Raw genomic sequence first — 20,007 nt, forward strand, 5'->3', positions numbered from 1 at the left:
TAGGAAGACTTGGTACCTAAAGCCAATACCTGATCCCAGACTGGATTCTGTACTAGAATAAAAAACTACACAGGACATAATTGGGTCAACTGACGGAATATGGATGCCAGATTAGATAAAAATATCAATACTATACTTTTGTAAGAGAATATTCCTATTCTTAGGAAACATACACTGTAGTATTTAGGGGTAAAAAAAGGGTGGCAATGTACACAACCTACTCTTAAATGGTTCAGAAAAAAACGTGTGTAGAGAGAATGCAAATGGCATAAAGTGTTAAAAGGTAAATCTGGGTGAAGAATCTGGGTGTCCCTTGTACCATTCTTATCCTTGCAATTTTATGTAAGTTTGAAATTATTTCCAAATAAAAACATTTTTAAAAGACAGCAGCTAGATTGAAGGGGTTTCCAATGGCCAAATTTGGGCATCAAAATGAATAATGACAGGAATGGACAGACTGTTACACTTGAGAATAAGAATCCAAGAATTTGGGCTTCCCTGGTGGCGCAGTGGTTGAGAATCTGCCTGCCAATGCAGGGGACACGGGTTCGAGCCCTGGTCTGGGAGGATCCCACATGCTGCGGAGCAGCTAGGCCCGTGAGCCACAACTACTGAGCCTGCGCGTCTGCAGCCTGTGCTCCACAACAAAGGCCGCGATAGTGAGAGGCCCGCGCATCGCGATGAAGAGTGGTCCCCACTTGCCGCAACTAGAGAAAGCCCTTGCACGGAAACAAAGACCCAACACGGCCAAAAATAAATATAAAAAATAAATTAACTATTTAAAAAAAAATGTTATGGTTAAAAAAAAAAAATCTCTCTTCTCTATACAAGTGCTGACCAACAGAAATACAAGATAAGCTAGAAGTGCACATTAAAAAAAAAAAAAAAAAGAATCCATAAATCCAACTAGTACTAAAAAAAAAAAGCTCTTCTTTCCAAAAGAAACCAAATAGTAATTGTAGAAATAACAGAAAAAGAAAGTCACCATTTATATCCACCCTAATAATAACTGACTCAGGCAAGATACAACCTGGGTGCTAAAACCACTGAATGAAACTTAAGGAATGAGATGTTCACATAGTGTCACTCACCCCATAGATATCTTATTAATTACAAAGGGGAAAGGGTACCTTTACAATGGAGAAATCTGGCAGACACTGCCTTACCTAAGCGATACCATGTGTCTCCTGAGGTAAGCAACCCGAATCTAATCATGAGAAAACAAATTGCTAATAAACCAAACGTTGGGACATTCTGCAAAACAGGTGGCCTGGATTCTTCAAAAATGACAATGTCATGAAAGAAAAAGGCTGAGGAACTAAAAGATACTATGGATATGTATCATCCTTGATTGGCCCCCGGATCCAACAACTAAAAAGCTATAAAGGATATTGGAACAACTGGGGAAAGACAAATAATATAGATTATATACTAGGTAAAAGCATTATATTAATGTTAAGTTTATTGAATGTGATTATTTTTTGGTTAGCAGAAACATGTCCTTATTTATAGTAGATAAATGCTTAAGTATTAATAAGAATCACAATGTCTGCAAGTAACTCTTAAATGGTTCAGCAAAATACGTGTGTGTGAATGAGGGAGAAAAAAGCAAATGTGGCAAAATGTCAACATCTGGTGAAATAAAAATTTGTTTAAATAAGGATTAGAAAGTTTTTCATTTAAGCAACTTAAAACTTTGGAAAGTAGAGGTCAACTACCTACTGCTGAGAATGAGAAGAAGAGGTGGAAAGATCAGAGACTTTAGAAGAGTGAGAAAAGGTCTGCTAGGCCTTGGGAAAACTCAGGAAACCTTGGGGGTGGAGCGGGGACGTACCAAGCAGCCCTGAAAGCCTAACCGAGGCTGGAGAACAGAACAGCGGTTACCACGTTCCAACCTCCTGGCCCCACTGGCCTAGGATTTCACAACACAAAAAGCTGTAGACTACTTCTCTTGGAAGGTTATAAAATTGTTCACGATAACCATCAGTCTTGCTACTGATTATCTTCAGGGACTGTTTCTATTTTTTACCCAAAGAAGTTTTCCCCTAAATCTTTGTTTTGATGAAAAATGTATTTTATACCACTCTAAAACTTGTATTTTAGCCAGCTTAATATCTTAATTTTACAAAAGAGGCAGCCTGTATTCAAAGAAGCCCAATGCTGTTTACCAGATAAACTTATAAAAGAACTAGTGGAGGGAGACCAGATACTTCTAAATACCTGATGGGAGGGCAGGAAGTTTTGACATAGGGTGCCCATTGGTAACGAGAGGGGAAAAAAATCACAAGGAAATAACAAAATAACATGTGAAGTTAGGATAGGAAGTTTCCTAATCCTCCAAAACTGAGGATAGGAAATTGTGTCCTTCAAACTCCCCCGAGAGAAGCCCCAAAATAGTCATAAATATAACCACAGGGCCAGAATGTAAAATGTTCACAAACTTAGAAGGAGCCCCCAAATGGGATTTTCTCACCCACCTCTTTTGGGGAAAAAAGTGCATACTAACAAACAATGAAGATTAATTGTTCTTTGATTTTAGAAGGCTAACCTCTACCAGTATTAAGAGAAAGCTGAGTATAACTTTAAAGAAAAACCTTACAGCCACCTTATCTGTGGAAAGGAGCCACGCAAACCCAAAATGTTCTGTGTATTTGCACCAATTCAAAGTTCCCATCCAATATCCAGGCCAACACATACTGCCTTTTTTAAAATCTAGTTAAACTAAGCACAGTGATGCCATCCTTTCTACTTCTGCCTTCTCGGATCTAAGAGATCTGTAACAATTTGAACTTGCCGACAAGGAAATTCTTGTCTTCACCTTGTCTCAATTTATATATACACCTTACACTATCTATAATTTTCTTCTCTAGTAAGATCAATTCTTTCTCAAACTGATGAAGTAGAAGATCGTATTCTAAAAACAGGTAAATGTAATCTCTTACCTTTCCATAAAGAAGTAAACTTTGTGTCAGCTTCTTTGTGGATCAAAATCAGAAGACCAAGAGGAACCAGGTTCCAATTTCTTTTGAACTAAAAAAACTTTTAGACTTGCTTTTATTCCTCTCTGTTCTGAGCCTTCTGAGCAAAGTGCATAGTAAGCTCCTTGTTTCTAATTTCTACAGTGTCTACTCCACTCTCAGCCCTTTGTGGCCTAGTCAGGAGGACAGGAACATATCCACCAACCTCTAAAGTAAATCAACAAGAAGAAGCCATAATTAAAGAAGGCATGGCACTGACCTCTGCACATTAAACACCAGAAGACAATGGAGTAATGTTTATACAACTGAGAGAGAACTCAGGTTTTCATATGCAAGAGAAACAGAAAAACATTCTTAGATTCTAACAGGGTCTTAGAAAATAAACCATTCTTGTAACCACTTGGAAAATTTCCTCAAAAAGCATGCTTCATACAAACAAGAAATAAACTGAATTAAAGAAACCAGTCTTAGGAGGTCCAAGAAAAAATTCAGGGCAAATTCAAACTCTTCAAGGATGAGGAAAATCCACAGTAGTTTATCTGGTGGATAATAGCAGCAATTTAACATAGAGAAAAACAGCCAATTATGTTTGAGTTTATACTTCTTTAAAAAAAAAAACCATGTGAACTGTGTAAATCTTAAAAGAAATGTTCTAGTCATGCTAATGTTTAAATAGATGACTATCTTAATAGAATTGTTATAGGAAAAAAGCATAAAGAAATTAAACAGATGCCATCATCTTTTATTGTTAGTCAAATTATAGAATTTAGTCCCCTTTAGATGACATCTTGACCAAACTACAGAAATATTATAGTATCTAATAAAACTACAGATAGACCCTCTTTTTAAAATATTTCATCACTTTGAAGGTATAACTTTCTAATTCCTTTATCCATGTATTATTATCTACAGCAAAATACCATCAGGAAAGTAGTTTGAGGAGGCAGCAGAAAGGGAAGAGCTGAGGTGATTCAGGGAGCTGGGGCTAACAAAAACGCTAGGCTGATATGTGATTAGTCTATCAATGTGCCCTCCTTTTTCACACCCCTTAAGGTGCCTTCTGTTACCTGATCCCTCAAGGCTTTCCTTGATATTGGAAGAGAAGAAGGGTCAGGGTAAAACATAGAAGAGATTAAAGAAAGGACCAAATTCAAAAGAAGTCTTTCCAAATCCTCTCAACTGGCCCTTGCAGGGATTCTGGAAGACTGTGGTACAGAAGTGGCTAATCTGGGGACGAATCTTCAATGAAATGCTCTTACATGGCATAGTTTGCTATAGGAAACCTCTCTACAAAGGCATAAACGTGTGCTTATTACCCTCTGATTCAGGAAATGATATGTTAAGTAACTATAATTTATATAAAGATGTATATAAGGATGTTTATCATGGGGTTGTCTGTCTTTGATAAATTTTTTTTTATTAAATTTTGATTTTTATTCTTTACTGTTAAGTTGATCAATTTTACATATCAAAATTTTCATTTGTAATCAAAATTAAGAAAGCTGAATTAGAAATGTGAAATACGCTCAACTATTATTCCCTTCCTGTAATTAAAGAATAAAGCAATCATTGACAAATATTTGAATATTTACACCCAAGTCCAAGGATATGTAAGTGGATCTTTTACCTGCCTTCATTATATAATATCTACAGGGGAAAAAAATAAAACTTTTCTCTAAAGAGTATCCTTGTACAGCAACACATGCAGAACTGCCATATTCTTATAACAGGTACATAATATCCCACGGTAATACTACGATCTATGGGATGTCACTCTGCCCTAGTTCTCGTCTAAGCAACTTATGTATAATGTCTCACTGATTCCTTACTAAACTTTTATAAGGTGGGTGGTATTATCATCATTTTTATAGTTGAAGAAACTGAAATACAGAGAAGTTTTGATATACTTCATAAATGTCCAACAGTGCTTCCATTTTTATAAAAATTTTTTAAGGGCCTATGCATAGAAAAGAACTGGAAAAATAGACAAACTGTTACTGATGATTGTCTCTGGGTAGTATAATTATGGGATAGAAGTTCTTTGTAGTCTTCTAACTTCTCTGCACTGCACATGAATTACTCTTGTATTGAAATTGGGGAAAGAATTCCCTCACAATAAGAAGGAACAAGGTAGGCTTACATTCAATTTTTTTTTGTTTGCTCTTTTGTTTTTAAGACATATGAACTATCTTCATTCACCTTCCAAAACCTCTTCTAAATCCTAAACACATAGGCAAAATTACTTATTATGGCTACGATACTCATTTTAAATGGATCAATTTAGTATATGTATAACCCTGTATATACAGAGAATACACGTTATCTATATACACTTGACACCACACTGGCACTCTACGGTATGAAGAACATTTATGCCTGCTTTTTAAGATTCTCTGTAGGAAACCTGTGATACAGCAACAAGTGCCCTTTGTGCTCCTATAACATCCTATGTTCATCACTGTCACAGTACTTATCACACTCGATTATGACTAAGTTTACCAGTCTTTCTCTTCTGACAAAATGTTGACGCCAGCATTTGTGTTAGCACAGAGCCTGGAACACAGCTGACACTTAGCAATTGTTGGATACACTGATTACAGATGGATGGACAGACTTCTGCACATATGCATACATGGATGGGTGCATGGACAAATAAATACAGAGATAGATGGACAAAAGAATGGACAGTCATGTGGATAGACAGATGAATGGACAGAGGAATGAATGTACCAAGGCAGACTTTCGGTCATGAAATCCTGGCTCCAGTCCCAACTCTCTAGCACCTATGTAACAAGTCACTCTACCTTTCCAGGTCTTTTATTCATATACAAAAGTGATTAGACTATCTGACATTAGAAGGTTCCTTCTAGCTGCTAAATTAGATCACTGAGACTTAGGCATTATTTTTTCATTTTAAGCAATTAGAGAGGTTTGCTGGTGGAAAACTTCACTTTTGATAACCCTGTGGGTCACATTTAAGATTGCACTGATGCCAAACCCTTAACCAGGGGTACATTCCTGACCCTACCGCCGTTCCTATACAAAAACATGACTCACTTGAAGATGAGGGCTTACATGCTTTTTTAGAATTGCAGTGAGGTTTGGACTGAGAGTCTCAAACACCAACTTACCGAGGGCAAACAAAAAGTCTTCTGTTCTTCAATTTATGGGAAAAAAAAAAATTTCCAATCCAATGGTGACATTGTATCTTTAAACTGTAAGAACTTAGCTAAAGGCTCTTTGCAAAGCAGTAGAGCACAGTCCTTCATGATATAAATGTAGCCACTTACCTTTTACTTTTTTATCAAACTTCTTCTGTTTCATTTTTTCTCGGTTTTTCTGTTGAACTTCCTTCGCTTCTTCTAATGCTTCCTGACTACCCCAAACTTCAAGAGACCTCTTCACAATCTGAAATACAGAATCCATAAATTAGTTGTGATTCATTGTTGTAAAATAGTTATAATTATTAAATCCATAGGTGCCAAAGAGTGATTTAAGTGCAATTTTATAAGTATTTATTTGAAATTTTAAAGTTTTTAAATATTGATAAGAAACAACTCTAATAATATCTCTATCTAAACCTATGAAACCCTCAGTGAATGTATGATGAATTAGATTATGTATTTGCAAAGCACAATAAAACCAGGTGTGCCTGTGTAAATAGAAAAGCTGTCCTCTGACTGCAATCACTTCTCTGCTTTGTTTTCACGTGAATCAAGAGAACTACATGTAGTCAGTGGGTTTGATGACTTTTGGCAGGATCACCAAAAAAAATCTGCTGACCAATTAGCCATATCAGATCTAAATACGAGGTCATCTCCAGAAATCTCCCATCACAGGAAATCAATCATTACTACTCTTCTCCTGAATCAATAACAGTTTCCATCCACCTGACTAATTTCTGATCTTCAAAATATGAATTTTCTTTAAAAACTTTGGTAGCTGAATGACCTAACAAGTCTTTATTCTAGTTTAAAAACCTTGGAATATATATATATGTACTCTTTATAATATATATATACTCTTTATAATATTTATTTACATTTAGGGAAATGATATACACACTGAGAATTATGCTCGGGATATCTCTCACGTTACAGGGACCAAAATATCAATCGATCAAGCCAAACTGAAATTTCTTAACATAAAGCAATATACTGTTATTTCATAAATTCTAAAACATCACATTTTCCACAATTTAACATCCCTGAAAATGCTGCGTCACTAATGTAACTTAATGGTACTTTAACAACTCTGAGTCAAAAAGTGGTTCAGAAGAATTGTACTCTGAATGTAAGTTAAGTTTAGGAATACCTTAATAAATCTGTGGTACTTGCATTTTCCTTTTTAAGTACATACAAGCATGATTTATAGCAAAAAAAAAAAAAAACTATAGTAAGTCTAATGGCACTATTTCAATAAAATAGAAGCACCAAGTGATAAGGCAGCACTGGGTCAGTTTAATTAGCAGCATTTTTTCATTTTTAATAGTACATAAAATTATGGTGAATCTTTTAATCAACAGTGTATTATGTTTAGTGAAAATTCAGTGTATGTTTGCTTTTACAATGTGGTTTCTTTATTAGAAGATACTAGGATTTTCTAGTATATTCCAATCAAACTGTGCTCTAAAGCAATGCCTCCCAATATTTTTCATATAATGGCACAAAAAAAGAATATTATGATATTTGTACCATTCTTGGGTAGATACAGGAAGCTGGAGTTAGATTCTGGGCATCTGTGAAATTCCTAAATTTTTTTCTATGATTTTATTTGGGGGGTAGGTGGGCAAGGGAAACACGGGCTGACTCCTATTTCAAGCATTTTTGTTTCCAAATTGTACTCCTAACATCACCCAATAGTAATACATTTGCTTCAAAGTGCCACATCAAAAAGCAAAATAAGTAAACATGTTATTAAATGTCATTATGTACGACTATGACTCATGTAAAACAATAAAATGAAAAGGATCTTTTTAACTTTCTGTAAGTAAAAACTAATTGTAACTATTTCATTGTTAAAACTTCACCCGACCCAGGGTTTAAAATGACTGAATATAACTTATTAGAGACCTGTAATTTTAAGTAGAGTTTCATATCACCCCATTGTGCATGATGAGGATTCTTCTTCACAATAAATTTAAGAGCTGGTTCTCTTTTTTCTAAATCACAATCTTTCAGAAGGTATTCTTGTTTTGCTTCTGTTTTAGTTATAAGCTTGTGTTTATCATCAGCATCTCTGAAAACAGATTAAGTCCATTATATAAAGTAGTTGTTTTAAATAAATTAGATTTTCAAACAGTCCCCAAACCTAGGGGCATACATGCCAAAAGAAACATATAAAATACTTTTTGCTGAAACTCTCATGGTCAAATTAGCAGCATAAGAATTCCAACAGAAAAATACTTTCTTTTACTAATTCTGAGAAGCTATTTATATTAGCAGCAGATGCATGTTATTTAACATGTTAAGAATTTTTTACTAAGTCCCTCTTTTCCACAAAGTATTTGAAATAACTTACATGAACACAGCAAATATAAATGAGAACTAAGACTCAATGAGTAAGAAAATATAAGGCTTAAAGTCAGGACAGGCAGGATATAAGGAATATAAACATGCAAGGTCCAAATGCACCAAGCACAGCTAAGTTTCCAGTTGGCTCTGAGCTTTTTCAAAGCCCAGGTTAAAATGGAGACATAGTCAATTACATAGCTCTTCTCATTCATTTGTTCTCCATCTACATGCTAGGTATTGTTCAAGGTACTAGGAATACAGCAAAGAATAAAACAAAGCCTTGTTTTCAGGAAGCTTACATTCTAGTTAGGAGAAGACAGTCAATAAGCAAACATGATGACTGATAAAAGTGCTATAAAGGAATACAAAGCATGGTAAAGGAATAGAAATTTTCAGAGAGACTGGGAAATCAGAGAATGCCACTGATGAGGAAACATTTGAGCAGGGCCCATAAGAAGTCAGAAAACATTCTGAATAGCTAGAGAAAGAACATTCATAGCAGAAAGAAGAGAAAGTGCAAAGACTCTAGGACAGGAGTGTGCTTTGCAAATGGAGTTCACAACAAGCAGGCCAGTGTGACCAGAATGCTTAAAGTGATGGTGAGAAGTGATGAAAAATAAAGTCAGAGACAGGCAGGGGTCTTGTAAGAAATGGTGAAGACAATTTTATTCTAAATGGATTAGAAACCATTAAAGAGTTTTGAGTAAAATGCTATATGGAGAAGAGACGGTGCAAAAGTGGGGGAAGAGGCCAGTTATAAGAGTACTACTGCAGTGGTCCAGGCAAGAGCTGATAGGGGCCCAGTCCAAGGCAGTAATGGTACAGAGGATGAGAAATGGATGGATTCAGGATGTGGTTTAAATATAGACCCAAATGGATTTGGAATTAAACATGGGATAGAGAAACAGCCAGTGAATGAAGCTGGCCTTTAATGAAATGGTGAACACTTAGGAGGAGGTATAGGACAGGTGGTGGGGCGAGGGGGGGGAGGAGTTATAATTGGGAATACCTTTAAGAAGACTAAATAATTTGGAAGTATACACCAAAGGAGGGAACAGGTAAACTACATTGTACTAATCTATAATCATCAAAGATGTTGGGAAAAACAAATAGAATGGAGGGCTGTATTCCTAATTATGTTTACATTTTAAAAGTATATTTCCAGACTACTACATAACTTTCTTTAAATTGATAATTAGTTGCTTCCATTTTCTCATGGAATTAAGGTTATGTGTGGTAATTTAGTTCCCAACACTATGTGTACTTTAAGGAGAGTGGTAACACTGTGGACCTTAACCACTGTGTGCGTTAATGACACTGTTACATCACTGGGAATAGAGTTTATAATGCCAGTGGGTACCAGAACACTTCCCATCACAGATCTGATCATGAGACCAGAAACATCTCCCATTCTATCTTCTAAGGATCTACTTAGCAACAAGGCAGTGGTGATGGCTCTAGATGTCTGCAGCAGGTACTCTGAAAAGGCAGGTCCACCAGGCGTGTGAGCAGTTGATCTGGGACTGTACATACAAGAAGTGGGGACAGGGAACAGATAAGAGGGCTAAGTAAGAATCCAAGGTGGGATCTTTAGGTGTGAAAGACACCAACACAGGACTTGGCTGAGGTAAGCAGTAGGGATAGGAGAACCAAGTGGAGTGAGTAATATTCTGTGGTGATACAAAAAGAGATAAAGGCTAGGAGAAGAAAAAGAATGACAGAAGAATGTGATTTGTCCTCATCTAATCTCTTCCCTGCCAATTCAGGAGAGTAGAAAATGAATGGAAAGAGGTGTTCTGAGTACCAGAAGAGTAGAAAATGAATGGAAAGAGGTGTTCTGAGTACCAGAAGAGTAGCTGGAGGCATTATACTTCCCTCCTCTCATTGAAGGTGCCAGTCCTCTGCCCAAGGTATCAACACACACTAGTCAAAGTAAGAAAGAAACAAAGGGATCCTTAGGGGCTGGGGCGAGAGAAGGGTTAGGAACCTGCTACTGAGAGATGGTTAACGCCCCCCCAACCCCCCAGCAGAAAGGAAAAGGACATATCTATGGCAGAACCAGAGACATCCTTCCCATTTATGTGGCATAATGTTGATAAGCACAGTCTTCCTGTAATTCTTTAGCAAAATGGAAAACACAGAAATTTTAGGAAACTCCCAAAACAAAAAACATATTTATGAAGAAAATATTAAATCCAAATGGATCTAATTATTGTTTTGCCCTAAACCTACATGCAAACATTAAATTTTAGTAATTTAGAACATGCTCTGAAATAAAAATAAGTACCTGCAGTTATCACAAGTTGCCAAATCAAAGTGGTTCATTAGATAAGAATCCATAAATTCTTTACCACATTCTTCACATATAACATAATCAAATTCCATTACAGGTCCTAAAGAAAGGAAGATTAATTCTCTAAGTTGCCTTTTTTTGTGATTAGAATAGAGCTTCCTCTATTTTATTAGCTTACCAGCATGTATTTTATGCCTGATACAAACGTATTTACATAAAAGACAACATAAAACCTTGATTAAATAATCTTACATTTACCTAAAAAAAAATTTTTTTAAGGAAAAAAGAAAAAAAGGAAATACCATAAAGGAAAAAATTATGGACTCACCCAGTATTTTTGAACTCAAACAACATGTAAGGTACTTGTATTACTTTTGTATTGCTGGTGTAACAAATTACCGCAAATTTAGTGGCTAAAATAACACAAATTTATTTTCTCACAGATCTGTAGTTTATATGTCTGACACAGGTCTCAGTGGGCTAAAGTCAAGGTGACGGCAGGGTTGCACTCCTTTCTGGAGGTTTTGAGGGACAACCTATTACCAGCCATTTCCAGCTTCTAGAGGCCACCTGCATTCCTTGACTCATGACTCCCTTTCTCCAGGGATGTAAGCTGGAGCCAGCAACTGCAGCTTCTTACATCACTATGGCTTCTTCCATAATCACACCTACCCCTGACTCTCTCCTGCCTCTCTTCTACTCTTATGGATCCTTGTGATTACACTGGGCCCAGCTGGATAACCCAGAATAATCTCCCCATCTCAAGGTCTGTAACCTTAATCATATCTGCAAAGTCCCTTTGGCTCTGTAAGGTAATAAATTCATAGGTTCCGGGATGGTTAGGAGTGGACATCTTTGGGGGCCATTACTTGGCCCACCACAGTACTGTTGAGAGTACAAAGATTAGTCTCAAGGCCGGAGGGAGGTGGGGGAGCTGCTTACAGATAAGGGAGACGGGCACTAACATATAACACAGAAAAGAGAGGCAATACAGAATTCACTTTCAAATGGGAAACTTTTTCTCTCCCTCCCCCCCTACCAACAGAGTAAACAGCTTCCTCTTCATCTGTCTCAACCACTAGATTGGAAATCTCTTGAAGGCAGAGACTGTATTTAACTATATATCCTCAATACCCAGCACAGAAACCACTCTAGGTAGAGTAAGGCCGGATTTTTTTTTTTTTTTAAAGATTTCAAATACCTAGCTAAGGATCTTTATCCTACAGAATTTTTTTTTCCAGCAAGTCTGAAAGTTTTACTCCTAAGTCTTTAGGATGATTGCTACTGCCAAGCCCCAACTCTGAGAACTGCCACAAGTCCCAGCAGGAAGAAAAATGGAGTTGCCATTTGTTCATGATTTGTTCAACGTATTCCTATCACTGCCTTCCCTTACCTACTTAACACAAGAAGGTCAGTCAGTATTCTAGCACTCCTCAATCTCACTCATCTCCAAACTCTAACAAAAAAATCACTCTTCTTTCTAAAATATTACAGGGGCATAGCTATGGACAAAAGGAAAAACTGAAAATATAGTCAAAGTGGTATCTTCAAAAAAACTGGTTACTGGAATGTGTTTGAATAGAGAGAAATTACAGTCAGAAATACCAATTAGGAGGCTATTGCACAGTATTATTAATCAAAAGCCATAAAATGTGCATACATTTTCCTAATTTTAAAAATGCCTTATAATGGAAATTTTTAAATATACATAAGGATGATTTTTCAACTCCATCACTCCCTTTACATTTACCATTTGGAAATTGCCAGTCTACTGTAATCAAGAGCCTTCCCCTCCCCCATTCTCAGTCATTCACTCACTAACACATTTATTATCCATATAGACTCATGGATTCCTATTATTTCAATGGTGTCCTTCATTACTTTAGTGTTCAAATTGTCTGAAATTTGGCCAGTGGAAGCCCCTTCAAGCTGACACTTATGCCTCTGTAACATGCTTCTATCACTTTCTGAACACTTACATATTTTCTGGCATTACAAAATGTCCCAAGCTCATCTTGTAGCCATCCTGCCCCAACCCTGGAATCAGCTATTTCTCTGAAGGGCCGTGGTTCCCTTTAGTGGAGAACAGTATCAGCATCCAAGATCTGGACACCAGCTGTGCTCACTGCTACTGGGCTACCTCTGCTTCATAGCCATTTCTGTGAACAGGGTTAGGAAATATACGTATATATAGACACACACACAAATACGCATACATGTACTGTACACTTTTTTTGTTGAGATATAACTGACATAACATTATATTAGTTTCAGGTGTACAACATAATGAGTCAACAATTGTATATATTACATGATGATCACAATAAGTCTAGTTAACATTCGTCACCACACGGTTACATTTCTTATCATAAGAATTTTTAAGATCTAATCTCTTAGCAACTTTCAAATATGTAATACAGAATTATTATTACCATGCTGTACATTACTTTCCCATGACTAACTGAAAGTTTGTACCTTTTGACCCACTTCAAACATTTCACCTCCCTCCCTCCTCCCCCATCTGGCAATCATCAATCTGTTCTCTGTATCTGTGAGTTTGGGGGGGGGGGGTTGTTTTTAGATTCCACATGTAAGTGAGATCATATGGTATTTATCTTTTTCTGACTTACTTCACTTAGCATAGTGCCCTCAAGGTCCATCCACGTTGTCACAAATGGCAAGATTTCATTCTTTCTTATGGCTGAATAATATTCCACTGTATGTATATACACACACACACACACACACACACACCACTTTCTTTATCCATTCATCCATCAATGGACACTTAGATTGTTTCCATATCTAGTTATTGTAAATAATGCTGCAATGAACATGGGGGTGCATGTATATTTTCGAGTTACTGTTTACATTTTCTTTGGATAAATACCCAGAAGTGGGGTTGCTGGATTAATGGTAGCTCTAATTTTTTGAGGCACTTGCATATTGTTTTCCATAGTAGTTGCACTGATTTACATTTACAAGGGTTCCTTTTATCCATATGCTCACCAACAATTATTTTTTGTCTCTTTGATAACCACCATTCTAACAGGTGTGAGGTGATAGCTCACGGTGGTTTGATTTGCATTTCCCTGATGATTAGTGATGTTGAGCATCTTTCCATGTACATACTGGCCGTCTGTACGTCTTCTTTGGAAAAATGTCTATTCAGATCTTCTGCCCATTTTTTAATCAGATTGTTTGGTTTTTTGCTATTGAGTTGTAGGATTTCTTTATATATTTTGGATACTAACCCCTCATCAGATGTATGATTTGCAAATATTTCCCCCCATTCAGTTGGTGGCCTTTTCAAAGGTTTCCTTTGCTGTGCAGAAGCTTTTTAGTTTGATGTAGTCCCACTTGTTTAACAGTTTTGCTTTTGTTGCCTCTGCTTTAGGTGTCATATCAAAAAATATCACTGCCAAGACCAATGTCAAGGAGCTTTTCATCTATTTTCTTTTTTGTTTGTTTTTTATTTATTTGGTTGCATTGGGTCTTGTTGCAGCTCGCAGGCTCCTTAGTTACGGCTCCAAGCTCCTTAGTTGTGGCATGCAAACTCTTAGTTGCAGCATGCATGTGGGATCTAGTTCCTGCAATGGGAGCACAGAGTCTTAACCACTGTGCCACCAGGGAAGCCCCCATCTGTTTTCTTCTAAGAGTATTATGGTTTGTCTTACACTTACATCTTTAATCCATTTTGAATTATTCTGTGTGTATGATGTAAGACAGTGGCCCAGTTTCAATCTTTTGCATGTGACTGTCCAGTTTTCCCAACACCTTTTTTGAAAAAACTGTCCTTTCCCCTTGTATATTCTTGGCTCCTCTGTCATAAATTAACTGACCATATGTGTAGGTATATTTCTGGGCTCTCTCTTCTGTTCCATTGACCTATGTGTCTGTTTTTATGCCAATACCATACTGTTCTCATTACAATGGCTTTGAAATATAATTTGAAATCAGGGAGCATGAGGTCTCCAGCTCTGCTCTTTTTTCTCAGGATTGCTCTGGCCATTCAGGGTTTTTCATGGTTCCATGTGAATTTTAGGATTGTCTGTTCTAGTTCTGTGGGAAAATGCCATTGGAATTTTGATAGGGACTGCACTGATTCTATAGATTGCTTTAGGTACTATGGACATTTTAAGAATATTAGTTCTTCCAACCCAGGAGCACAGAATGTCTTTCTATTTATTTGTGTCTTCTTCCATTTCTTTCATCCATGTCTTATAATAAGTTTTCAGTGTACTAGTATTTCACCTCCTTGGTTAAATTTATTCCTAGGTATTTTATTCTTTCTGATAAACGGGCAACTGTAAATGGGACTGTTTTCTTAATTTCTCTTTCTGATAGTTCATTAGTAGTGTACAAAAATGCAACAGATTTCTATATATTGATTTTGTTTCCTGCAACTTTGCTGAATTCATTTATTAGTTTACATGTACACTTCTACATGCATACACATATACATGTTTTAGAAATCATGAGTTCACACTGATACTGGCAATTTTAATCCATCCCCACAGGGTTCTTTCTTGCCTTCTCCCATTCCATATTTGTATATCCTTTCTACTACAATGAGAACCTTGACTCCCAACAACATCAAGAAATACATTCATCTGCTTGAGCCAATAATACATCTAAACTAGTTTCAAAATTTCTTCACTCATACCACTCTATAAAATGAGTTCAGGAATTTTGTGGTTTTCCCCTTACCCCACCCACCTCAAATTGAGGATATACTGTCAAATACTGTCCTCGTAAATCATTTGGACTAGTTCTTTCTGTCCTCCCCCCTTCAACATGATCATGTTATTTCCTTTGGAAAAATACGTCCATTTGTTTATTTGCTTTTAGGTTATTTACTCCTTCTATCAATGTTAATTTAACTTTTTTTAAGTACGTAAACTTTACCAGAAATATACATACTTTTGGGTCAGTTACCCTACTGCTATGAATCAGAGAGCTGGACAAAAGTTTACCTCCAAATATATTCACTGCAGTAATAATTATTAGAATAGAGAAAAGAAATAAACAAAAGAGCTGCATTTAAATGAACCATGGTGCAGTCATCAAATGGAGTATTATGTAGCCATTAAAAAGAAAGTTCTGAAAGAATATTTAAGAAATGGGGAAATGCTCTTAATGACATTTTTATAAAAGAAAAATATTACATTCTCATTCACATATCAAAAACAGTCTCAAAGATAATACATCAAAATGTTTGCACAGGAAGTTACTGTTTAATGGGACAAAGTTTCAGTTTCGGATGATGAAAAAACTCTGGAGATGGATGGTGGTGACTGTTACAAAACAATGTGAATGTATAGTACTTAATGCCACTAAACATATGCTTTAAAAGGTTACAATTGTAAATTTTATGTTATGTATGTTTTATCACAATTTTTAAAAATAATTTTTTAAAAAGACAGTATGAACAGTGACTGACCTCACTGTTACACACTATTCTCTCCACATGGTTGCATTCCCCTGCAGTCCTAGAGTACACAGTGGGTTTAATTCTAGACCAGAGGTTGTCAAAGTGTGGCCTCTGGGCCAGCAGCATCAGCATCACCCAGGAACTTGTTAGAAACAAACTCACAGTCCCTACCTAAGAGCTACTAAATCAGAAGAAGCTCTAGGGATGGGGCCCTGCAATCTGTGTTTTAATAAAGCCTTCCTGGTGATCCTGATGAACCCTGTTCTAGATTCTAAAAGCATCTGATAGGCTCTGTTTTATAGGCAGCAAAGCTTAATGACCCAAATAAATTATTTTGATTTTTCTCGGCTATGCTACAAAAATAGACTGTCTCTAAAATTAACAAAGAAATCCTTAGTGGGGGTGTGCTGCAAAGGGTCCAAGGGACACTGCCCTCAGCAAAGGATACAGTACCCAGTCATAAGAATCCTGGGAAGCAGAGGGACTTCCCTGGTGGTCCAGTGGTAAAGAATCCGCCTTCCAATGCAGGGGACACAGGTTTGATCCCTGGTCAAGGAACCAAGATCCCACATGCCATGGGGCAACTAAGCCCGCATGCCACAACTATTGAGCTTGCAAGCCTCAACGAGAGAGCCGGCGTGCTGCAAACTACAGAGCCCACGCACCCTGGAGCCCGCACACCACAACTAGAGAGAGAAAACCCCCAAGCCACAACCAGAGAGAAGCCTGAGCACTGCAACGAAGAGGCTGTGAACTGCAACAAAAGATACCGCATGCCGCAACTAAGTCCCAACACAGCCAAAAAAAGAAAGAAAGAAAGAAAGAAAATAGAGGAGGAACCAAGATGGCAGAGTAGAAGGATGTGCTCTCACTCCCTCTTGCGAGAACACCAGAATCACAACTAACCGCTGGACAATCATTGACAGGAAAACACTGGAACTCACCAAAAAAGATACCCCACATCCAAAGACAAAGGAGAAGCCACAATGAGATGGTAGGAGGGGCGCAATCACAGTAAAATCAAATCCCATAACTGCAGGGTGGGTGACTCACAGACTGGAGAACACTTAAACCACAGAAGTCCACCCACTGGAGTGAAGGTTCTGAGCCCCACGTCAGGCTTCCCAACCTGGGGGTCCAGCAACGGGAGGAGGAATTCCTAGAGAATCAGACTTTGAAGCCTAGTGGGAATTGATTGCAGGACTTCGACAGGACTGGGGGAAACAGAGACTCCACTCTTGGAGGGCACAGACAAAGTAGTGTGTGCATCAGGACCCAGGGAAAGGAGCACTGACCCCAGGGAAGACTGAACCAGACCTACCTGCTAGTGTTGGAGAGTCTCCTGCAGAGGCGAGGGGTGGCTGTGGCTCACCGTGGGGACAAGAACACTGGCAGGAGAAGTTCTGGGAAGTACTCCTTGGCGTAAGCCCTCCCAGAGTCTGTCATTAGCCCCACCAAAGAGCCCAGGTAGGCTCCAGTGTTGGGTTGCCTCAGGACAAACAACCAACAGGAAGGGAACCCAGCCCCACCCATCAACAGTCAAGTGGATTAAAGTTTTACTGAGCTCTGCCCACCAGAGCAACAGTCAGCTCTACCCACCACCAGTCCCTCCCATCAAGCCTCTTAGATAGCCTCATCCACCAGAGGGCAGACAGCAGAAGCAAGAACAATAGTCCTGCAGCCTGTGGAACAAAAACCACATTCACAGAAAGATAGACAAGATGAAAAGGCAGAGGGCTATGTACCAGATGAAGGAACAAGATAAAACCCCAGAAAAACAACTAAATAAAGTGGAGATAGGCAACCTTCCAGAAAAAGAATTCAGAATAATGATAGTGAAGATGATCCAAGACCTCGGAAAAAGAATGGAGGCAAAGATCGAGAAGATGCAAGAAATGTTTAACAAAGACCTAGAAGAATTAAAGAACAAACAAACAGAGATGAACGATACAATAACTGAAATGAAAAATACACTAGAAGGAATCAATAGCAGAATAACTGAGGCAGAAGAACGGATAAGTGACCTGGAAGACAGAATGGTGAAATTCACTGCTGTAGAACAGAATAAAGAAAAGAATGAAAAGAAATGAAGACAGCCTAAGAGACCTATGGGACAACATTAAACCCAACAACATTCGCATTATAGGGGTCCCAGAAGGAGGAGAGAGAGAGAAAGTACCAGAGAAAATATCTGAAGAGATTACAGTTGAAATCTTCCCTAACATGGGAAAGGAAATAGCCACCCAAGTCCAGGAAGCACTGCGAGTCCCATACAGGATAAACCCAAGGAGAAACATGCTGAGACACGTAGTAATCAAATTGGCAAAAATTAAAGACAAAGAAAAATTATTGAAAGCAGCAAGGGAAAAACGAAAAATAACATACAAGGGAACTCCCATAAGGTTAACAGCTGATTTCTCAGCAGAAACTCTGCAAGCCAGAAGGGAGTGGCATGATATACTTAAAGTGATGACAGGGAAGAACCTACAACCAAGATTACTCTACCCAGCAAGGATCTCATTCAGATTCGATGGAGAAATCAAAAGCTTTACAGACAAGCAAAAGCTAAGAGAATTCAGCACCACCAAACCAGCTCTACAACAAATGCTAAAGGAACTTCTCTAAGTGGGAAACACAAGAGAAGAAAAGGACCTACAAAAACAAACCCAAAACAATTAAGAAAATGGTCATAGGAACATACATGTCGATAATTACCTGAAACGTGAATGGATTAAATGCTCCAACCAAAAGACACAGGCTTGCTGAATGGATACAAAAACAAGACCCATATATATGCTGTCTACAAGAGACCCACTTCAGACCTAGGGACACATACAGATTGAAAGTGAGGGAATGGAAAAAGATATTCCATGCAAATGGAAATCAAAAGAAAGCGGGAGTAGCTATACTCATATCAGATAAAGTAGACTTTAAAATAAAGAATGTTACAAGACACAAGGAAGGACACTACATAATGATCAAGGGATCAATCCAATAAGAAGATATAACAATTATAAATATATATACACCCAATGTAAGAGCACCTCAATACATAAGGTAACTGCTAACAGCTATAAAAGAGGAAAACGACAGGAACACAGTAATAGTGGGGGACTTTAACACCTCACTTACACCAATGGACAGATCATCCAAAATGAAAATAAATAAGGAAACAGAAGCTTTAAATGACACAACAGACCAGATAGATTTAATTGATATTTATAGGACATTCCATCCAAAAACAGTGGATAGAATTCCATCCAAAAACTCCATCCAAAAACACTCCATCCAAAAACATTCTATCGAAAAACTCTTCTCGAGTGCACATGGAACATTCTCCAGGATAGGTCATATCTTGGGTCACAAATCAAGCCTCAGTAAATTTAAGAAAACTGAAATCATATTAAGCATCTTTTCTGACCACAACGCTATTAGATTAGAAATGAATTACAGGGTGAAAAACATAAAAAGCACAAACACATGGAGGCTAAACAATACGTTACTAAATAACCAAGAGATCACTGAAGAAATCAAAGAGGAAATCAAAAAATACCTAGAGACAAATGACAATGAAAACACGATGATGCAAAACCTATGGGATGCAGCAAAAGCAGTTCTAAGAGGGAAGTTTATACCTATACAAGCCTACCTCAAGAAACAAGAAATATCTCAAATAAAAAATCTACCCTTACACCTAAAGGAACTAGAGAAAGAAGTACAAACAAAACCCAAAGTTAACAGAAAGAAAGAAATCATAAAGATCAGAGCAGAAATAAATGAAATAGAAAC

General features: G+C 37.5%; 1 protein-coding gene across 1 annotated transcript in view; it reads right to left on the bottom strand.

The window, feature by feature from the left end:
* Positions 1–20,007, bottom strand: part of XPA (XPA, DNA damage recognition and repair factor) — a 38,463-nt gene that overhangs the window by 4,324 nt on the left and 14,132 nt on the right. The window contains exons 3-5 of the mRNA XM_007197039.3: positions 10,779–10,884; positions 8,051–8,216; positions 6,269–6,386 (exon numbers count right to left, since the gene is read on the bottom strand). Of these exons, the coding sequence (XP_007197101.2) occupies positions 6,269–6,386; positions 8,051–8,216; positions 10,779–10,884 (390 nt within the window). The remainder of the gene's footprint in view (positions 1–6,268; positions 6,387–8,050; positions 8,217–10,778; positions 10,885–20,007) is intronic.

Source organism: Balaenoptera acutorostrata, chromosome 6 (genome assembly GCF_949987535.1).
Source record: "Balaenoptera acutorostrata chromosome 6, mBalAcu1.1, whole genome shotgun sequence".
NCBI classification, from domain to species: Eukaryota; Metazoa; Chordata; class Mammalia; order Artiodactyla; family Balaenopteridae; genus Balaenoptera; species Balaenoptera acutorostrata.